Below are 23,673 nucleotides of genomic sequence, written 5' to 3'. Positions count from 1 at the left end.
CCTTGAACCCCCTCAGAAAGCCTATCCAGTACAAAGACAATAGTTTCTTGCAAAAAATAAATTAATGTACACATGGTTAATTTGGCAGGGATTAAAGGTAGGGTATTGTTAACAATTTTGGTTAAAATAAGTGTCAATAATATATTCTGACAAATTCACATGTATGGATGGGTGGAAGTGCCTTGTTCGTTTCTATATTACGCCTAAACAGAAGGCCCATTTCTTGGATGGGGAGGTATTTTCTGGGGTTGTCCAGTGATTAAAACCTTCTGGGCAGAATTTCAGAGATCAATAAATAAAATATTTTGTGCAAATTTGCCCTTTACATTATTTTTGGGATATGTACATTTCTGGACAGGGAGATCTGAAGAATACGTCCTACATATATTGTGTTCTGATATCTGCGACGTGTAGAAATGTATTTACACTGCACTGGTTGCTTCCCAAACCCCACCATAAAAATAATGTATAGATATAGTAAACGATATAGATCTATAATATGGAACGGATCACTTTCTTTCTGACTGCAAAAGGAGAAGTTGATAATGTTTTGGTCTAATTGGGTGAAATATGCAATACCAGATTTTGTAGTGGCAATGATTGAATTACTGGAAAATACTGTCTTAGTCATGTCCTTTTGAGTATTATACTGTATGGTACTGTATGGAGCTTTTATCTACACATCCATTTATCCCATACGATTGTTTAATTTGTCTTCGGTTAACATTCTTGAAAAGCCCTTGGACAAAGAAAAATATATACACACACCCACTATATTCTCATAGGTATAATTTGTTCAGAAACATGTCTCTCCTTCGCTTAAACCGAAAATGCATTCTCAGGTCAGGATACCAATTTTATCCAATCAGGAGAGAGAACATTTTTTTGAGACACACACACACACACACTTAATATAAGTAAAGATCATTTTAAAATTCAGGCGAAGATAAAAGTACAACTCCAGAAACTAATAACGTAAAAACTTCAGAACCACAAACAGTTTCTTCCATGCAGTTTTATTAAAACACTTACACAACAGACACTGTTCCAGGTAAACACAGGTTGAAGAATCTGTGGAGAGATAAGAACCATCAACCCATGCAGTTCATATTCCTTTAAAACCATTTTTTTGCGGCATGTCATAGAAGATGAGAACGTTTTGAATATAGATCTACAAAGCCTCAAAGAACGAACCCGTTTTACACAAGGCATAAATGGGGGGTTTAAGTGGTCAAATACCAATACTTTACCACTGAGGTTTCAGTTAGACCACTTCAACCACTGTTCAACAATGTCTTTGAATGTTTGCACATACAGATCTGACACTGCTAAACTTTGCCACATCACAAATTTACTGATTTAACAAAAGTGGGTGAAATATTTTGTACAAGCAGTTAAAAAAAAAGAAAGAAAAGATATATGGGTAAAGAGCAGAGAAGGGAAGTAAAATTACTTTGCCAATTGTGTAGTTACTCTGCAGACACTGTTCCAATTCAAGTTTTTGGGCACATCTTCACCTCATCTTCACTCCATGCCTAGAAAGAACAAGACATGTTAAATTAAGAATTTATGATGAAGACCATGATTTAATTATCTTAACATACCTTATTAAATGTGAAGCAGTGTAAGGCTCTCGTTTGTAGGATGGTTCTGGTTGGGAGCTAGGCTGCCGATTGAAGAAAGCACTAGCTGGCTGCCATTTTGAAGGGTCATACGTCTGCTTTTGACTGCTTTTACTTTGCCATTGTGCAGGATTTGAGTCAAAGCTAAACTGGGGCTTGTGGTCACTTGGCTTCTGAACAGTCTGGTATACAGGCCTTGGGGCTTGTTGGGGACGGTATACAGGCCTCTGCAGTTGGGATGAGTATACAGGCATCTGGTTGGGCTGCTGTGGTTGGGACCGGTATACGGGCCACTGTGGTTGGGGCAAGAATACAGGGTATGCAGGCCTCTGGGAGGGCTGCTGTAGTTGGGGCAGGTATGCAGGCTGCTGTGGTTGGGGCAAGAATACAGGCCTCTGGGCGGGCTGCTGTGGTTGGGGTGGGTATACAGGCTGCTGTGGTTGGGGCGGATATACAGGCCTCGGGCCAGGCTGCTGTGGTTGGGGTGGGTATACAGGCCATTGAGGCCAAGGAGCGACCTCTGGTTTGGACTGGTAAGCAGGCTTCTCGGGTGGCTGGTGCAGCTGCTGCAACTGGTAAGCAGGCCTCTTTGGTGGCTGTGGGTATACAGGCCTCAGGGCGGGCTGCTGTGGTTGGGGTGGGTATACAGGCCTCAGGGCGGGCTGCTGTGGTTGGGGTGGGTATACAGGCTTTGGGGCGGGCTGCTGTGGTTGGGGTGGGTATACAGGCCTCGGAGCTGGCTGTGGTTGGGAGGGGTATACAGGCTTTGGGGCAGGCTGCTGTGGGTATACAGGCCTCGGAGCTGGCTGTGGTTGGGAGGGGTATACAGGCCATTGAGGCCAAGGAGCGACCTCTGGTTTGGACTGGTAAGCAGGCTTCTCGGGTGGCTGGTGCGGCTGCTGCAACTGGTAAGCAGGCCTCTTTGGTGGCTGCAGGGCGGGCTGCTGTGGTTGGGGCGGATATACAGGCCTCGGGGCGGGCTGCTGTGGTTGGGGCGGGTATACAGGCCTCGGGGCGGGCTGTGTTTGGGAGGGGTATACAGGCCTCGGGGCGGGCTGCTGTGGTTGGGGTGGGTATACAGGCCTCGGGGCGGGCTGTGTTTGGGAGGGGTATACAGGCCTCGGGGCGGGCTGCTGTGGTTGGGGCGGGTATACAGGCCTCGGGGCGGGCTGCTGTGGTTGGGGCGGGTATACAGGCCTCGGGGCGGGCTGTGTTTGGGAGGGGTATACAGGCCTAGGGCCAGGCTGCTGTGGTTGGGGTGGGTATACAGGCCTCGGGGCGGGCTGTGTTTGGGAGGGGTATACAGGCCTCTTGGCGGCGGGCTGTGTTTGGGAGGGGTATACAGGCCTCTTGGCGGGCTGCTGTGGTTGGGACGGGTATACAGGCCTCGGGGCTGGCTGCTGTGGTTGGGAGGGGTATACAGGCCTCGGGCCAGGCTGCTGTGGTTGGGAGGGGTATACAGGCCTCGGGCCAGGCTGCTGTGGTTGGGGCGGATATACAGGCCTCGGGCCAGGCTGCTGTGGTTGGGGTGGGTATACAGGCCTCTTGGCGGGCTGCTGTGGTTGGGGCGGGTATACAGGCCTCAGGGCGGGCTGTGGTTGGGAGGGGTATACAGGCCTCGGGCCAGGCTGCTGTGGTTGGGGCGGATATACAGGCCTCGGGCCAGGCTGCTGTGGTTGGGGTGGGTATACAGGCCATTGAGGCCAAGGAGCGACCTCTGGTTTGGACTGGTAAGCAGGCTTCTGGGGTGGCTGGTGCGACTGCTGCAACTGGTAAGCAGCCCTCTTTGGTGGCTGCTGCGACTGGTAAGCAGGCGCCAGAGGTAGCCTCTGAGGTTTTGGTTTGTACTCGTAAGGCCTTAGGGGCTGTGGTTTGGACGGGTAAGGCCTCCGAGGGCGCTCTGGTTTGGACTGGTAGGGAGACCATGAAACTAGATGTGGTTTGTCAGTATAGGGGAGCGTCTGAGGCATTGATTGGTAAGTTCCAACTGACGAAATGGGCTTCAGGTTGCTAGAACCACCCCCTTCATGTTGTGAGGCAATATCCCACATGCCTTTCTTGCGCTCATAAACATTCCTTGTATCAGTAACCTGCTGTTGCTGGCGGTTTGGATTTTTATCAGACACATCTCCACCTCCCAGACTAGAATAAGAAACTGCAGCAACAGGGTTCACAGATATAAAACTTTCAGAACTTGTAGGGACACTGTTCAAGGAAGTAGAGAGGGATAGCTGCTCTGGTTGATTGCTGGGTTGCTGGCTTTCAGGAGTGTCAATAACGTCCCACATACCTTTCTTGGTCTGGTAAACAGGTTTCGATTTTGTAAGCGTGAAACGAGGCTTCTCTTGCTGATAGCCAGGATTGTTACTAATCAAACTTTCAGAACTGGTAGGGTCATTGTTCAAGGAAGTAGAGGAGGGTGACTGCTTTGACCCATGGCTGGTTTGCTGCCCTTCAGGAGTGTTAATAATGTCCCACATACCTTTCTTGGTCTGGTAAACAAAGTTTTTCGAATCTGTAAGCTGGAAACGAGCCTTCTCTGGCTGAATGCTAGGATTGTAACTCCTGGGATAACTTCCATGACCAATAGAACCCTCGACCAAGGAAGCATTAGGGGCTGAAGACTGCTTTTGGTACTGGCTGTGAACAACACCAGGTGACGTGTAAGGTGTAAGGCTACTTGGTCCACGAGCTTTGTAGGAGTGCACTGTGGGGAGTTAATGTACTGTTAATCATGACTTATTTAGTTATTTACCATATATACACACACACACACACACAGACACACACAATACACGACTAGCCGCAATAAATTTAGATGCCACCCATGTCCTCCATTGACAGCCCAGTCAAACAGAAAAGTCCTATCTGATTGTATTAAATGACAATCCCCAACATCCCACCTGTACGGACAGCTTGGCTTATCCTCTTTGTCTCTTGTCAAGTCTTTGTTTCATAAAAATCCACCATCATCATGTTACATAACTTTCCGTCAATGAACTCATGCAGGGATTATTTGTGTATTATTTTCCTGTGTTAGTTTGGAATCACTCGTTTTCAATTAGACCTACTGAACATCCTGCTGCCTCCTGCATTTGTGCAATTTAAGGTGGTGCAACACAGGATGTTGATTGATTTACAAGTGCTTCCAAATTCAAACAAGACATCCAAAAATAACTTTTTGGGGGTTTTTTTGTACAGACAGGCGAGACAGCTGTCTCGCCTGTCTGTACAGGTGCAATTTGGAAATATCGTAGTTTAATACAGTGGTTCTCAAGAATCTCAACCTGTGGGTCAGGACCCCCCACATGATTTGGGGGGGCATCCTCAGATGACAGTGAAGTGACAATAATGATAATAATAATGATATAATAATGATATGCACATGGCTGACAGTGAAGTGACAATAATGATATGCACATGGCTGCCATCTTGCCTGCAAGGTGCAACTTCCCAGACAGCCATTTTATCCAAACAGAAAAGACCCATTTAATTGTATTAAATAACATCAAACTCAACAACATTGCAGCTGTACGAAAAGTGTGAATTGTCGTCTTACTATCTGCAAGTGTTTGTTTCATAAAAATCCACAGTAGACCTGTTATGAGCTACTACCCGTCAAGAAATTCCTTGCAGATGATTATTTTTCAAGTGTCAGAGAGTTTGGAAGCACTCGTTAGTACTCGTCAGTAAAGCAACCTCCTGCATTATGTGCAAACTAAATAGGTGGCTGTTGAGTGATAGTCAACGAGCACTTCTAAACTCCAGCACTTAGAAAGAAATCATCTGCAAGGAATTTCTTGAAAGGGAGTAGCTCATAACATGTCTACAGTGGATTTTTATTAACAAACACATTGCAGATAGAAAGAGGATAATTCAAGCTTTCCGTACAGCTACAATGTTGGTGAGTTTGACGTCATTTACTACAATTAAATAGGACTGTTCTGTTTGGATGGGAAGTCTATGGGAAGTTGCACCTAGGTAGCACCTTGCTGGCAGGATGGCAGCAGTGTGCAAAGTCATAAATATGACTTTTAAGACATTTAATACCTTAAGAAAAAAAAGGATAATCGATAAACTACCCTATAAAAACAGTGGCTTGTATAGATCTGCATCATCTGCTATTTCACAATAACAGAGTCAAACTAAATTGAATGACTCAAATCCTACATTCCAATTGCAATATCAGGGTGGGGGAGTAGCCAGTTCAAATATCATTTTGGGGGTCCCCAGTTCAAATATGATTATTTTGGGCAGTCACAGCTGAAAAGGTTGAGAACCACTCACTGGTTAATACAATCAGATAGGACTTTTCTGTTTCACTAAATGGCCTGTCACAACTAGGTGCAAATAGCATTGATAGCATCCATGTTGCTTGCGGCTAACACAGGACTACTTACCACTTTTTGCATGTTGTCCAAATGTTCTACATGCCAAATGTGACAGCAGAAGCACCCTGGAAAGAGAAAATTAAGTCAAACAGTATACAACTTTAAATTCAGTGTTCACTTCCCACTCAAAAGAGAACTTCACCTCATAAAAACCACAAGAGCCATATTCTTCAGCAAGACCATATGGCCTCAGTCAACAATATAGCTACACAACTTACAGCCTATATCTCATTATCTCTTAAAGAGTGCTGCAGCAGTTCTTTAAAACTTATCCTGGTTGAGCTGTCCAATCAATGCCCTCGCTCTGATTAAATGAAAGGAATCAGCTGCATGGGAAACTGTCAGAGGCCAGTTTGTGCCATAGGCTATAAATTATTTTAAGCCTAGAATCAAGCCACCCAGGATCCTGGTGATTCATGATCATAAAATCTTTGATTATGTGGAGGGAGGAGGGGGGATAAAATAAATTAAACTGTTTGTTTGTTTGTTGTTATTTGTCTTTTTCCCCTCATAATATCAAAGGTTTTATGGGCTGGCCATGATTCTGGATAGCTGGATAGCTACATTCTAGCCTTAAAATAATATGGATATAAATATTTTTATCTATCTATGGGAAAGATTAATGGCAGATTTTTCAGTGGTGCCAGAAAACCACGCAAAGTATTGTCTTTTCCAATGAATGTTTGTGCAATTCACAAAATAAACTGTGGAGGGCAGCAACACACCACCGATGCGCCTAGCCCCCTGTCCTAGCCTAGGGCGCGTTCGGAAATACCGCACCGGAGCACACTGGCCTATTAGTTTGCATTGCACAGTGCGCTCAGTGCGCTATTTCCGAACGTGCCCCGCGTTACGCTCCAAAAGACGCTTCAGGAAGGAAAGGTCATATGCGTCACAACTCACAAGAATACAAAACAACCTTTCGCCCCCGCGAAAAGTGTTAATTAATGTAAATTAATAGAATCCTTTTATATAATCACCAACATGAATTATGTTTGTTATTTATAGCTAGGTAGCGGGCGAGTTGGAAAAGGGGCGACCGTACCTGAATACCCCGTCACAATGTGTTCAACTGGAGCCGTAAATTGATGGAGTCAATGGGAGCTGGCCTAGGTGTAATTGTGTGTGAATAAACACTTTGATTAAGTAAATGCAATAGTGGTGGTGGTACCGGTGGCGGTAGTAGTAGTAAACAAGTGTAATGCTTAATTGGGTCGTCCACTCACAGTTAACAGTCTTTGTATTGAGTTTGTGCTTGAAATGTACTGTAAATTCTGCAAACTGTTAATAAATATTTCAATCAATCAATCAATCAATCAATCAAAAGTAGTAGTAGTAGTAGTAGTACGTCTTTCGTGTAGTTTTTTCTTCTTCAATATACTCCTCGACCTCCACCCATGCCACGGATGGACCACCAGTGTTTTGATCCGAAGGAGCTTCCGTAGCTGACTGTGATCATCATGGCTCTGGTTGTAGCGGTGTTGTTTGGGACTGTATGTACAGGGTTATTATTGTTACTTGTGCGTTTGCTAATAGTTGTTAAAAATGGCTCAGATTGTAAACCTGGAGCGAAGGGTCCTGTCTGTGTACTTGTCGTTGCTGGATCAGGTAAATAATCCCTCGCTTCACACCTACACGAGTGTTCTGTCACTGCTGATGAGAGAGATTGCTAACTTCCTTAGCTGCCTTCAATATTGGTTTTTGACCAACACAGTGTAGTGTACTGTGTTATAGTAACGTGTACTTCTTTTATATTTGTATACGACTTTGGTACGAATTTATTCCTCACAGCTGTACATTTTTGCAGCTCCTTTATAGAGAGAAGAGAACACGATTGTTGTATTTAATAGAATGATTGGTGAGAGAGAGAGAGAGAGAGAGAGAGAGAGAGAGAGAGAGAGAGAGAGAGAGAGAGAGAGAGAGAGAGAGAGAGAGAGAGAGAGAGAGAGAGAGAGAGAGAGAGAGAGAGAGAGAGAGAGAGAGAGAGAGAGAGAGAGAGAGAGAGAGAGAGAGAGAGAGAGAGAGAGAGAGAGAGAGAGAGAGAGAGAGAGAGAGAGAGAGAGAGAGAGAGAGAGAGAGAGAGAGGAGAGAGAGAGAGAATCATACATAATTTTAAAACTTTGAGTTTGCTCATCTTTTGCAATAAGAGCCTTGGATCAAGACTATCATTAGGTGTATTTTACCCAGTCTAACTTTTACTTCCGTATCATATGCATGACTTGCATGTCAAAATCGATAAAATAAATCTATTATAGTATGATTGATAGTCTTGATGACTTGATCTGAGGCTAGATCAGAGCGTTGTAATACATGAATACCTTATCATCCGTATGTGGCCTGTTATTACAAGTTGAGCATGCATGCATTCTCTCACTCACTCACTCTCACACACACACACACACAATGAACGAATGTAACTCAGACCAGTGTTGTGGTGTATTTTGTACAGGGGGTCACACCACTGAGATTCTTCGCCTAGTGGAGAGTCTGTCCCCATCCTACAGCCCTCGTCACTATGTCATCGCAGACACCGACAAGATGAGTGAGGACAAAATCTGCAGCTTTGAGAGCTCAAAAGATCATGCAGACTCTGAGTCAAAGGTAGACCCTGACTAAATAGAAGTAAATGCATGAGAGAATGGTCTGTGACAGTTTGTGATGCAAGCCTAACATTCCCCAGCAGATGGCGAGATCGTCCTTCTTATGTAGATCTTTTTGAATTGGAATTAGATAGATACAAGATGGTTCCTACTTGATTTATGCCAATGTTTTCATATTTTCACCTCTGTGTTTGCATACTTTCTGCATTTGAGTTATTGATCATTTACACACACACGCTCTGGGTCTATAGTCAGTCTTCCCAAATTGGAAGTGGGAACCCATTCAGTATAGAAAATGGGGCCCAGGCCGTAGCGTAACGGTCTGGGCACCGGACTGGTAATCCAGTCGCAGTGTGCCGCGGGTTCGACTCCCGGACCCGACACGGCCTTTACTGCATGTCATCCCCCCATCTCTCTCCCGTTTCCTGTCAGCCTACTGTCTGTCCCTTCAAAAATCAATAAAAGGCGTAAGCCGCAAAAAAATATCTTAAAAAAAAAAAAAAAAAAAAGAAGTATAGAAAATGGGCAGGGATCGGCAATACAAAATATTTCCCTTTGTTTTTTGCCGCCTCCTTTTTTGTGTAGAAACAGGAACTCGGTTTAGCTCCTCCCCTTTCTTAGTCCACTTCCTCCCGGGTGCATCTGTTCATTCCTACTAAAAACAACCCTACAGGTTGCTGTAGTGGTGCTCAGTGGTGCTGACCGTTTCTAAAACAACCCTACAGGTTGCTGTAGTGGTGCTCAGTGGTGCACCTACAGGTTGCTGTAGTGGTACACAGTGGTGCTGACCGTTGGTTGCTGTAGTGGTGCTCAGTGGTGCTGACCGTTTCTGCTAACAGCTGAATCTATCTTGAGAGATTAGTCTTTTAGTTTTTTGATTAGCTTGTAACTGTATATTTCTGTAATTTAGCCCGAGTTGGTTGATTGTGTTTCAGATGTCTGTGATCACTTATCATTATGTTACCCATATAGTATACCATCCACCGTATCCCGCGGAGTCGTGAGGTACGTCAGTCGTGGACTTCATCGGTGGTCAGCACTCTGAACGCCCTCCTCTACTCCCTCCCGCTGGTCTTCAGGCTTCGGCCTGACATGGTATGTATGTCGTCTTAAGGGTGCTTTGCGTGCTGATGTCGTGCACCGCAAATAGCTGATCTGCAAGTTCACAATGTGTCACGGCGCAATGCGTTGTGCCCTTGTAGATCTACCACTGAGCGGCATGGCGCACACACCAAGTATAACTCGGTCTTTATTAGTACACTTAGTAGCCATTTAAAACTAAAATACAGTTGCTGCGATACAAAAGTAACTGTTGGTTAATTCTGTACACTAGACCTGTATGTGCAGTCTGTATGCGCAGTCGGCCACCGGCTTACTTGGGAACGATGCAACTTGGTGAAAAGGAGGTGAAAGGAGTTGGCCTCATTAGGCCCACTGGCAGAGCCTGGCCCAGGTGAAAAAAGTTGGCCTCATTAGGCCCACTGGCAGAGCCTGACCAGAGCCTTTTGTGGTGGTTCTGGAGAACCGTGGGTCCGACCGACTCGATACTTGGCACTGCACTCCCTGTGGGGGTGTGGAACGCGAATGTGAAGTCGGTGGGTGAAACGGTTCTCAAGTTACGTGCATTACAACCGTACACACACGTATGCAGTACGCACACAGAGACGTGGCACATTATATAGTAGATGTACAATCATGTCTTACTAATGACATCGGTACTGCACATTTGACCATACATATGTGCTTTTTGGCATCTTGTGTGCTGTACTCTTTTCTTTTCTTTCATCCAATCAATGCACATGTATAAATGTCATACTAAAATGTAAAACAAACACTGAGCATGTATTCTCTGCTGTTCAAATTTCCCCATGCTTAGAATTAATACCCCTATGTATAATCAACATTCTCACACCATAATCCTCTGTTGACAAATGAGCAGCATGCTTTGGGACAGCTAGTGCTGAGCTCAAGAGCAACTTGTTCATGCAAGGGGACCCCCAGGTCACATTTTCAGCTCTGTCCTGTTTAGGGGACAGACTGCAATTGTCCATTATTCACACAGGTGTCATTCTTTACGCTCGGGATGGGAAACCCAATGGGATCGCCTTTCCTACCAAAGAATTAACTAATGAAGCAAAGACCAGAATAGATGCTGTGTGAATATGGTGCATCGCAAAATTGTTGCAAAACCATCAAAAGAATGTTTTGCTGGTGATGCACTTCATCAATGTCAGTCACCCCTGTGCTAATTGATTATTGTTATGTCTCCCACAAACCCTCCGTACTTCTCACATAGTAAAGAAAGTCCTCTGCAGCTGCCAGTGTGAAATATCTCCCAGTGCCCTCATCCCTCTTTCTGATTTATGGTTTTCACGTGGTTTTTATTCAAGCAGTTTTGCTCTCAGTGACACACAGCACGTCCCAGTGTGTGTGTGTGTCTCTCTCTCTCTCTCTCTCTCTCTCTCTCTCTCTCGGGTAATCATTTTGCAATACAGGGGCCGCAGCCAGATGTTTTAATTTGGGGGGGGGGTGGGGGGGTCCTTCCTTGGCATGGTAAAGTTTGGGAATCCTTGTGTTGGGCAACGGTAAATCCGAGAATCCCATCGGCAAATAAAGGAAAAACAGTGCCCCCTGTTTTTCAACAGTCTGTCTGAGACTAGGCAATGGTTGATCTCAACACCCCTCCCCCAGCGGCAGATGTCACAAAGTGGTCTACAAATGCTTTTGAAATGATGATGTAGAGATTTTGCGTGGTACACACGGTTACACCCATCTCGCTGTTGAAACAGATTGGCTCTGGTGTACTACTGCTTTGAAATATGATGATCATACTCAGTGGTGGAAAGTAACTAAATACATTTACTTAAAGGTGAATTACATACTAGATGGATTTCTTACCTTTATTTGTAGTTGTTACGTCCCCACCAAAGAGGTCCAGGTGTTATGTTGTGCAAAAGTGCATTATTGGCTATTTCCCCTACCATAAGCCCTCAATGGGGGTTGGGTTTTTGTGCTAATTCGATTATTTCCATCAAAATAAGTAGTAAAGTGTGCCGCTTGGGATACTATTGACATTATGAAGAGAGGATATATTAAAAAAATGATTTTAGAGTGATGGAAATAAGCGAATTAGCACAACACACCAATGCCCAATGCAATTCATTGAGGGCTTATAGTAGGGGAAATGTGCTTTTGCACAAAATAACACCTGGTCGTCTTTGGTGGGGACGTAACAACTACAAATAAAGGTAAGAAAGCCTTCTAGTATGGAATTCTCCTTTAAGTACGGTACTGAAGTACTTGACAGCTTTAGTTTCTAGTTACTTTGTACAATTTGATTATTATTACAAAAATACATTAACCACTTCAGCCCTATACACGGAGTAGAATGCGGTTCTTTGATGCGCATTAGGATTCGAATGATGCACACCTGCCAAACGAACCGCACTTTCTGATAATGTGCAGCAGGATTTGTTTTAATCGCAGTGAAGCTTTCTGGTGGGAAGGCCACCTTAGTTTTGGGCAGCTACCCTGATGGAAAACGTTATTGTGATGTGTTATTATGGATCCCATCGCACTAGGAAAGCCCCGCTGTGATTGGTCACTGGTGACCAATCACCTGGTGAGACGTAGGAGGGGCCCGGACAGGAGACAACCCACAGAGCCTAGTCCCTCCATGTGCCAGAACTGTACCTCCCAGCCCTGGCAGAGTAGTTCTGGAGTAGTTCCAACGTATTGTGTGCCCCTGGTTTTTCCCTAGTGGGACTGATTGAGGGTAGCTACGTAAGTCGGGACTTGATCACTCCCGGCTGGGTCGCCTGAGTGAGGGGTATGATGTTGAGAGACCCGAAACCCCGTTGACCTCAGGATACATCACTGAGGATACGTGCCAGGTGCATCCATGCGATATTTTTTAGTTATCACTAGTCGCTGTGATTGACAGTTCTTGTTTTTATAACTATGCCTAACCCTAACCTCAGTAACGTTGATGGGATTCATAAATCATGCGTCATTGACTAGTGCATCTAGGACTGTGCATAGCTCTAATGCGTTGCATTTAGAGCTATGTTACACTCGACTTGCGCCGCTCGCATGAATGCAGACCAGCCTCTCGTTTTTAGCGTAAATAAAAATAACGTTTTGCTACTCACCAAAACAAAGGCGGGTTGTGTCATTGGAAACATACAGAGCGGCCGAAACGTTGTGTCCTGATTAAGAATGGTGTTTTAACACAATAAACACTGTTGGAGCAAAGACTGTGCGGACTGTGCGGACCACACTGTATGTATCTACCTTTTGTCCAGCACTAGCAAAGAACTGGATGTGCGCCAGCCACCTGCTTTTTAAACTGTGTCATTAGAAAGCCTACTTTCCTTAGTGGAACCACTCTGACCACACGTATAAACAGTACTTTTTGGCCAAAAGGGGATTTTGTTTCCACCAGGAAAAAAATACTTTTAGTTACTCCACTGTGCCCTCTACCGATGTTGCCCAGAGAATTGCCTCATAGAGAATATCTTTCCTCCGGTGAAAAATAATCCCATTCTGGCCAAAAAGTACCTTTTATACGTGTGGTGGCCACTGGTGGGGGGCTCAAGAGTGCTTCCACTAAGGAAAGTAGGCTTTCGAATGACACAACCCGCCTTTGTTTTGGTGAGTAGCAAAAACGTTATTTTTATTTACGCTAAAGACGAGTGGCGGAAGAGAGAGTAACATAGCTCTAAATGCAACTCATTACAGCCATGGACCAAAGCTACAGTGCATCATGATATTTATTATCTCATGCAAGGGGGGTGTTGGACAGTAATGGAGAATATTCTTGTGATCTTTGTTGTGCACTGTCTTTCCACCCTCATGGAAGCATTTTGAAGAATTCCATAGCCAAGACACCCCCAGGCTGACCAATTACCCTCACACATCTTTCTGCAATTGGTAATTAGTGTGTGAGTGTCCGTCCTCGCGTGTGTTTGTGTGTAATATGCGTTCAAGCATATGCAATTGCTCATAGAAGTTCTCGTTCTGTTCAGGTCACTCACTGGTGTGTTACTGCTGAATAAAAGAATAAAAGCAATCCTACAGTAGGCTTGTGTTGAGCATTTCTCTTTTTACAGAGGATGCATCATGTGCAAACAGGCGTGTACTCCATTCAAATAACACATTTTATTACATTTATTATCGTACATTAAAAAGGTGATGTGTCAGTCGGGTATAAGCTGAAATGGCTTTTGGAAGCTTCTTTTTTACGAAGGAGAAATATAAGAAGTTAAGTTCTACTCAACTTTATTGTCTGTTTTCACTCAAGTACAAAAATGACAAACTAAAGGAGAAAGTAGCCGTGACAAGGGATTCCATTTGAGAGCCTGTCATCTGCTGCACTGCACTATTAACTATGATTAAAGTGTGTCATTAGAGTTCTGTCTGGATCAGATTGTAGCAGGGAAATTCTGCTGAATTATTAGCTTAGGCGGTCTGCTGTAGCATGGCCACCATTTTTTACCCCCGACATCTGACTTTCCACAGAGAGAGAGAGAGAGCGGATTCCACCTCTGCAGGAATTAAGAAAATCGGGCCCCCTGAGTCTCCCTTCCCTCCCCCCCTTCTCCCCTCCACTGGCCCTTTCTCCCCTCCACTGGCCCTTTCCTCTCCTCTCCCGCTGTCTCCCCTTTGGCCTGGGTTGTGTAATGGTGGTGGAGGCTGGGGGAGAAGGGGCTTGTTCACAGGATGTGGCAGGACCTGACTGGTTCTTCCAGCCGGGAGAGAGAGACAGGGAGGGAGAGAGAGAAAGAGGGGGGTGGGGGCAGGAAGGGAGATGTAGCATCAGGTTTCTCCCACTCTCGGAGAGCTGAGAGAAGAAGAAACGAGGGAGGGAGGGACGAGGGAAAAGTGTATTGGGGCAGAGTGCTGTGACTAACAAGCAAACTCCAGGACGGCCTTCTAGGTCAGCGGCATCTCTGTAAACATTGGTATTGGCTCGTATCAGAGAATACAGGCTGTGTTATCAACACCCTCTCAAATAATCTCCCCAAATTCTATTTCATTTGGGAGGAAGGGGGTCACTCATCACTGGTCGCTTTCACTATCAGTAGGTCATATTCCTATTTTGTTTTCCTGGAGACTTTCTAATGCAATCTGTAAGGCGCTAATTTGCCAGCAGAATAACGTCATATCTGGAAGCCATTAGCTCACTGTTTTCTCCCTCGGCCACATTTACTACCGTCCCTTAATCTGTGGAATGTCTGATTACGTTTGCACAGGCGGCCACTGTCTAGTTCTGTCTACTTACCCATGTTGATTTAGGGCAGGCGAAGGCCTCCCTTCTCCGGCTGACCCCTACTCCCTCCCCATGGGTCCATCTCTCTTTCTGTCCTTCTCTTGCTCTCCCTCATTCCCTCATCGCCTCTGCTCCATCGGTGCTGCCGGGTGTTGGGGGTGGGCAGCATTTCGGCACACATACTTTAGGGCAGCGGGCACATACGTTTTTATTTGTTTTGACCAAACTTGAGCATCTCTTCTCCATCTCTCTTAGGGCAGCTGTGTCAGAGAGGCGGGATTTGTGGTATGGTGTGTGTGTGTGTGTGTGTGTGTGTGTGTGGGTGGGTGGGTGTAAGGAAGGGGATGAGGAGGGAGAGGACGGGGGTTAAATCAAACTTGGAGTCACTTGGCCATGTGGGGGGTGGGGGTCAGGATAGGAAGAGGGGAGGAGAGGAGAGAGAACTAGTTCTCAAGCGTGTGTGTTAGCCATAAAAGGACATTTGTTAGATCACACACTTGGTCATTCATGCGTAAACATTACAGACACACATTATCACCAGATGTGTCGTCGGCACACAATCTAACAATGATGAAATATTTCAAATACTTAGCCCATAGCCCAGTAACCTACTACCCAACTACTCTTCACTACTTTCAACCTGGCATCCCACGTTTTGGGCATAGGTGAAGATTTTCATACCTCTTAGGACATTTTCAGAAACCACCGAAAATAACAGATCTACAAGATTAGTGCCTCTCCATGTGAGCTTTTTTGTTTTGTTTGTTTGTTGTTGCCTACGATGATGACATGCCAAAAATAACCATGGTTGTTTGTGATCCTTCATAACTTAATTCAGAAAAGTGTTCCCATAAGCCATTCATGATACATTTGGGGGGAAAGCATCCTCTGAATGCATTTGTCTATAAATATCTTCATATCTTCCCGGTGTTTTTGAGTGTTGTTGAGCTGTTCTAGTAAACCTCACCAGCACCTCATCTTAAGTTTCTTAGTCAACATGAGCGGTGGTTTATTCCACTATATAAATATCTTAAAAAAGACCCTGGCCTTGGCCTTTACAGTATAAAGTAGAACAGATGAATAAAACCCCTGTTCAGTTTCTAAATATTATGACGTTTTTCAGTGGGCAAGTGGATGCGAATGTAAATCCAGAGAGCACAGATAAGTTCGGGTGTAATGTCTGTTTGAAACATCACCGAGTAATATTCAGACCAGAACTTATCAAGCTTAGGACAGGACCAGAACATGTATGTGGTCGGCTGGTTGTGCTTCAAAGCATGTCTATATTTGAGCTAATTTGGCATTAGTTAAGACTCAGTGGTTCCCAAACTGTGGTGCGTGCACGCCTTGTGGTGAGCGAGGGCCTTCTAGGGGGTGCGCGACATGAAAAGGCTAATGGTGGTGCTATAGTTTTATTTAAAATATATTAACATATTACGCCAATATATGGCAGGTATATGCAGAATATAGCCTATGCTGCAGTATGTGCCATATTCAGGTTCATATATGTGCATATATGTGGTTAAAAAGGAAATATATGTCTCTATATAGCTTATGCAACTTATATTTCCATGTGGGCGCCTGGGCGGGTGCGTCAGCTAGGTCGGGAGAGAACAGGGGGTGCATGGCCAAAAAGGTTTGGGAACCGCTGAGTTAAGTGAACCCTTAAAACACCTTTAACCCATTCTGAGATCAGATTCTAAAAATGTCTATTACATCCTGACAGTTTCATTATTAACCCATTCTGACCTGAGATCAGATTCTAAAAGTGTCTTCGATTTTTCAAAAATAGCAGACCTACAAGCTCGTATCGCGCCACTCGGTGGCGCGATACGAGCTTGTAGATCTGCTATTTTTAAATAGCTAAAGCATAACATGATGCTGACACCAAAATGGGTGCCCGGTCAGAATGGGTTAAGCTGTATTGGAAGTATGTATGGGGTCATGTCCTGCTGCCCATTGACGACAACCTTTTTTTTAGGGCAGCCTATTGAACATTACCTCCAAGTTGAATGAAAATCTGCCCTTCTGTCCTTCCGTTCTCAAGTTGTCTTGCTTTACAAATAAACTCAAACAGACAGAACTGATTACAATACCCTGCCATGCATTCCTGTGGGCAGGCTAAATAAATATACAGGAAACATAGACTCAGAGATGGAAAGGTTTAATGTTGCTCGTGATAGCAGCAGATGTATACTGTCTATGATGTACTTACAGACCTTAACCATATAAGTATATCATGCACAGTGTACAGCTGCTGCTATGCTCACGCACCTTCATATCTTATCTCCGGTACGATGTGTAAAATGAAGATATTTTGTTTTTGGTGTATTTTGCCTGGTCTCCTCCTAAAAGTTATGCCTCACTCTATTTGTTCCACCACAGGCTTCAAGAGTTGTCCACCATCTGTTTTACCTTAACCTTATTAAGCAGTCAGTGAGCCGCACAATGGAAAAGCCTTCTTCACTCTCTGGGAGCAAGATTCCAACCATGAATATGATCTCCTCTCCCCTCGTATCGCCCCTTGTATCATGTCACGTTACTTACAGAAACCATAATCAGACTACGGGAATGAACAAAAGTGTTAAGACCAGCATACAAGCAAACAGGGCATTCCTGGCTCATAAATTAGTACTATTGAGACTGTGAGAGCTGTGACCACCGACCTCTGACTTTGTCCCGTGCGGTATATGTGAACCTTTTGGTTGTCACTCTTCATTCGTTGCAGGCAGGACAGCCCCCTGCAACATCACTACGGTAGCCTAAGTATGTACAGATCGCCTCTCCAGCTGTCAAAAATAACACTGAAAAGCCGTCACATTTGCAGACATTTGAGTCAGGCAGGCAGCTATGCAGAAACTGCTGCCTGCAAATATATCACAAACACCCACACATCATGCGTGCACTCTGTCTGAAGGGGATTCTAAATGATGAAGTTGCGAACCCGGCCATCGCATAAAACAAGGGCGTCTTGATGAATTGATAGTCGTCTGGCAATGAATGTGAATGCTGAAATAGCCTTCCAAGAGCTTTCTCCCTGCCTCCCGGGGCTTTGTCACACTGTGTGCGCGTGGTTGAGACTGACTGCGATGAAACAATAAACTACTGTAATTCAAGACATTGTCCTTTTTATGAGAACCAAAAAAATTCATTGCTATGAATCCTGCAGTACATGGTACGCTTTTACGCTTTGTATGGTACGCTTTAGACCGCAAGGTCATGGGTTCGATCCCGGGCATTGCCAACTCGGTGTATGAGTAGCACGGCTTGATGTTGTGCGATAAGTACTGGGAGCTGATGGTAGGTGTTGCGCTCCACCTCAGCATTCCATCTCCCAGAGGTCTCTGACCTGAGATCAGATTCTAAAAATGTCTATTACATCCTGACAGTTTCATTATGAACCCATTCTGACCTGAGATCAGATTCTAAAAGTGTCTTCGATTTTTCAAAAATAGCAGACCTACAAGCTCCTCGGTGGCGCGATATGAGCTTGTAGATCTGCTATTTTTCAATAGCTAAAGCACAACATAATGCCAACACCAAAATGGGTGCCAGAATGGGTTAAGAAGCATCACACATCCATCGAGGTCCAAGGTTATATTTGTTGCATTGTGACATTATATGTACAGATAAGAGTAAAACTTAAAGCTTCCTTCAGACAATGTAGCAACATACAGTAGTCAGTAGAGTAGGTCATTAATAATAAGTGAAGGAAAGTAAAGGGAACAGCAAAACATGAGGCTGTAGTTAAAGTGAACTCCATGAACCTCCATCTATTAGATTGAGGGAATCTCTAGTTATTGAGTTTCCTTGCTGTAGAAAATGAGGACTCGTAAGCTGAAATATACATGTTCATACGAACCCATTCTGACCTGAGATCAGATTCATACGAGGTTTCCACTGGACACACGCTGGTCTGACGAACCCATTCTGACCTGAAATCAGATTCTAAAAATGTCAGTCGTTCTTCGAAAAATAGCAGACCTACAAGCTCGTATCGCGCCACTCGGTGGCGCGATATGAGCTTGTAGATCTGCTGTTTTTCAATAGCTAAAGCATAACACGATGCTAACCAAAATGGGTGCCCGTTCAGAATGGGTTAAGACATGGAGGTATTGACCCATTATTAGAGTTGAATACTTTATGTGGCTGTATGTATATATTTTTTAATAATAATTCCATGTTCCATGAAAGCTCAATAAAAAAGCAACACTTAGGTGACTCGTAGGGGGGAAAAGAGCAGACACTTTTTAGGCCATGCCCACGACTGTGCAGCTGCTGAGTTGTCAGATGTGTCATCCATCCAGTATCTGTCTGCTGATAAATTATAGTCTTCAAACAGACACAGGTGTGTGTGTGACACATACCTGTTATCTTATGTTACACAGCTGCTAATCATGTTCTACTGAACACACAACGCCACCGTGCCACATGTATAATACGCTTTACAAGGGGATAAAATGGCTGAAGCAGTATTGTATTTTGTATATTGTATAATTATACATTCCTCTCTGTACTTGTAAAAAATTGTTTCAGTGTAAACGATTGAGAGATTATCAAATACAGCAGTAGGCAAATAAAACAATACAGTTTATCTTTAGACCTTTCCTCAAAGATATGAAAAATATGTTTAGTGCTTATCATGTTGTATAAGGTGTGTGTGCGTGTGTGCTTACCAGAATACTCGAGAGGGGGCTTGTTGGTCGTCCATCGTTGATGTGCTAGAAGTTTAGCCGGGCTGCCAGTGCCAGGAAAGGCATGCCAGGAATGTTAGAGCCAGGTTTGTGAATGCCCCCCCCCAAAAAAAGGATTAGACTCAAGACCACTCTTACAGGAGGTGAAGAGACACTATACAGTACCAGCACAAACGTAGTCACACTTTTCCAGGGGGAGGAAAGAAAATTGCAATAAAACCTCATTGTATAATTAGTATTAACCCTCCTCATTGAAGAGAAATATTTCAGGATAAAATCTTTAGTGATTCACAATATGGTATGCTAAAATTCTAATATGGCACACACAAAATTAGCCGCTACTGCTAACCTTCATACTGTCGCACTTTAATAATGTGGTCTATATGCTGAATATTTTCTAATCTTCACAGAATCCAAACGTACAAATGTAGTAATTCTGTAACATTTTTAAAATGTTATGTGTTATCGGTCATATGTATCTAATTTGCACTGTCCAAGTTACTTGAGGGACAAACTTCCAAATCAATAATCATACTTATGGTTGTGATTTATTCTGCTTTGGAGGCTTACTTTGCATGCAGATGAATTTGCAACAGTATGAATGCGAGTCTCGCTTGGGTCAGTGTCTTCACAGCTATGTCCCAAGCAGCAGTGAACAAACTGGCTCCATCATGCTGCACTAGTAGGGCCTGGTGTCAGCACTTCTCCAGTGGTTGACAGCATCCTCATTGCCAGTAACAGGACCAGCAGGAATATGTGACATTTTTTCACACTTCAAACGCTATCATATTCATTTGGACTGAAACCTGATGCGGTGGTGCCTCCAGCTCCAGAGCTGTGTTGAAACTGCTTCTGTAGCAAGTCAGACTGGACCTTCAACACATACAGGTATCGCATCAGTAGATTACAACAATGCCACCCAAGTAGGTCCTACAGCTAGCCACAAAACGTGCCACAAAATGTTCCAATGTGTTATTTCATGGTCTCCATTCTGCTGCAGCGTAGTAAACATTGGAGATGGGAAATTTAGAAATGTTCATTATTAGGATTAATAGGAACAGCACGATGATGACCTAATTAGCCATTACCTACTGTATTTGATATTTATCTATTCAATTGTTAATGTCAATTTCTCATGATCCTTTTGTTTTTAATTGTCCCTCATGTTGTTGCTCATACATTAGATATCTTCTCTTTGGCAGCATAACTTGACAAAGGATGAGAAGATTTTCTTGGTACTTCTGCCAAGCTGTCCTGAAGAGATGATTAACTTTGGGGTTAAAAGGGGTCAAAGGTCAATTTCAAGAATGGATGGGTGGATTTCCATTACAATTTGTAGGAATGATATGTAGGTTGCTCAAAAGAGATGATACATTTTTAGGTCGAGGTCACAGTCAATAAAGCTATATGATGTTGTGGTCAGGGTTTGCACACCAAGTGCATTTGTTTCTTTGTGACTGACCTTCGCCTGGAAAGGAGCCAGCATAGGTGGTTCGGGCATCTGGTTAGGATGCCTTTCGGGCGTCTCCCTAGGGAGGTCCTCGATGCACGTCCCACTGGAGGAGGAGACCCCGGTGCAGACCAAGGCGCAGATGGAGGGATTACATCGACTCACTGGCCTTGGAACGTCTCGGGATCCCCCCAGGAGGAAGTCACTAATGTTGCTCTGGAGAGGGAATTCTGGAGCTCTCTGGTGGAGCTGTTGCCCCCCGCGACCCGACTACGGATAAGCGGTTGAAGATGGATGGACATTGTGTGGACTGAAATTGTGCTCACTCGGTTTGCCTTGCTGATATGTTACATTGGTTCTCCTATGGGTTGGCTTATTTTCTCAACATTGAGCTATGAAATGTCCTTCTCATTTGCATGCAAGAAGTACAGAGTGGTGTCACTTTTCCATCCACACTATAAGCTTAGCAATGTAACTTCCAGAGCAGCGTGCAGAGAGGATATTGCGAACCTAGTGTGCGCCCAGAATGCTACGTCTGTACTAAAGGGATTTTGATGAGTTCTCCAGACCTGTGGGCCCTGCAATTCCAGCATCGTCTCTTTCCCGTAAAATCCCCAGCTCCTAAAACTTTACTCCCTCACTCTCCATTTGCCCCGAAGGCAGTTTTTCATCTAAGAGCTTTCTCTTCATTCTTTGTTTTTTCCCCTCCCTTTCTTTCCCTTCCCTAGGCTTTAGTCTCGCTGTCTTACCTCTCGTGCCCCCACAGTCTGAATCACAGTTTTTTTTTTCTCTCCATGGAGATCTTCATCTCCTCCCACCTCACTCTCAGTATTCAGACTGTATATACAACCAGCAGAGTTCAGCACATTCCTTTATTCAGAGTGATCGAGCAGAGGCCAAACTTGCTGATTTGTCTTTTTCTTTTTTTTACCAGGGCCTTGTGAAATGCCTGGGGCCTGTTGCTGTTGATACATACTATAACTATAGTCTCATCTCTACTTTGTCTCTGTCTCCCTGTGTCTTGAATGTTGTTTCAGGTGCTGTGCAATGGCCCTGGAACCTGTGTCCCTCTATGCGTAGCAGGACTCCTGCTGGGAATTCTGGGATTGAAGAAGGTCCTGATTGTCTACGTCGAAAGCATATGTAGAGTTGAGACTCTTTCACTTTCCGGGAAGGTCCTCTACCCGATCTCGGACTACTTCTTTGTACAGTGGCCAACCCTGAGGGACAAATATCCCAAGACTATTTTCCTCGGAAGAGTGGTTTGACATTATAATTATTATAATAATAATAATAACAGCTCAAATTTATATAGCACTTTTCTAAATACCCAAAGTGCTTTACATAAGAACACCCTCTGTTCCTAAACAAACTTTATTCAGAAAAAACAAGGCAAAACAAATGCAACATCAGTGCACGGTTAAAAGAGATAAAAGAAGAGAAAAAAGGATAAACGAGGGTTGTTACAAATGTTACAAATGTAACATGAATTTGTGGATGTGCGAAGTGGGACAATTGTGAATGTAAAAAAAACTATTTTGTACAAACATGCAGAGGATGTGTCAGCATTCCAAAGGCCTGCAAAATGGAATCCTTTACATATATGGCACCAGTCTGTTTATGATTCTTAATACTTCATGAATTCTTCTAGTATTAGGTCATCCCCAGTGTTCCAGTTTAGTATAGATGAGAATACCACATACTACCGCAAGTGAAGAGAACAACATACCCAACCGACAGCAAGATGAAAACTGCTGTCTTTACATTTTGTTGATATGACTCTTGTCCCGACTCCCAGTTGGGGAACAATGACAGACAAGACTGTACAGGAATGTCTGCAAAAAGATGTACATATCCATGAGACAGCCATAACCTTACATCATTCAATGCATTTGGTATAACATGGGGAATACCAGAGAAGATGTTTATGTACTTTTAAAGATCACCCTTGCTTCAATCTAATTTGGTTGAATTTTGAATTGAATAATTTAAGATGGCCATCTCCTCAAGTCAGCTGTACAAGTGAGCATATTGATCTAATCTGGGGTCAAGTCTCCACAATGGCTGCCAGTTCAAAGTTATTGTGATAGACTGAGAGGCGAGCACATGTTTTATACATCCCAGACTTTATTTGATGTTCTGTACTTGTACAACACCCCATAATAACCCATCTCTATCTTGGAAGGAGGCAGAGGGCAAATTAAAAGCATATTGTGAGCTTGCATCAAGTAGGTCTGCGAGTCTGGTACAATCCTGGCACATCATGAACACTTGAACAGCATAAACCATTACCTTTTTTTTTTTTACTCTGCCCAATTAAACCATTGGCAAAATGTATTGTGGTGCTTGTTAGAATCTGAATTGTATAATCATTAAAGACTGAACACTTTCAAAATAAACTACTGTATTGTTTTTCAGGAAATGTGCTTTGGGTGTAAGAAGCATTGTTACTCATGTTTGCGTTTCCGTTGTGGTTCTTTTCCTTTTCCTGGACACGGCTCGGAGGACAGGAAGAACTTTGACTAAATGGAGACGTTCTGAACATGACCAATAGGAGAGTGAAAAAGTGTGGCCCCGGCTGACATCTGGGGCTATTTATAGGACATATCTCTAAGCATCTGTGTGAGAAACAGACTACTTATATC

The 23,673-nt window shown here is 44.0% G+C and overlaps 1 protein-coding gene across 1 annotated transcript; it reads left to right on the top strand.

Moving 5' to 3' along the window:
• Positions 1 to 7,473: 7,473 nt before the first annotated feature.
• alg14 (ALG14 UDP-N-acetylglucosaminyltransferase subunit) lies at positions 7,474 to 23,407 on the top strand (the record flags this gene model as incomplete). The annotated part of the gene is made up of 4 exons (XM_083777820.1): positions 7,474 to 7,621; positions 8,463 to 8,614; positions 9,586 to 9,708; positions 22,066 to 23,407. 4 exons carry the CDS (start codon positions 7,474 to 7,476, stop codon positions 22,294 to 22,296), a joined length of 654 nt encoding a protein of 217 aa, XP_083633946.1. The 3' UTR covers positions 22,297 to 23,407.
• Between the last annotated feature and the right edge of the window lie 266 nt (positions 23,408 to 23,673).

This window comes from Protomyctophum parallelum (assembly GCF_964188405.1).
Source record: "Protomyctophum parallelum genome assembly, chromosome: 12".
Classification (NCBI taxonomy): Eukaryota; Metazoa; Chordata; class Actinopteri; order Myctophiformes; family Myctophidae; genus Protomyctophum; species Protomyctophum parallelum.
This window is presented reverse-complemented; position numbering and strand designations above follow the sequence as displayed.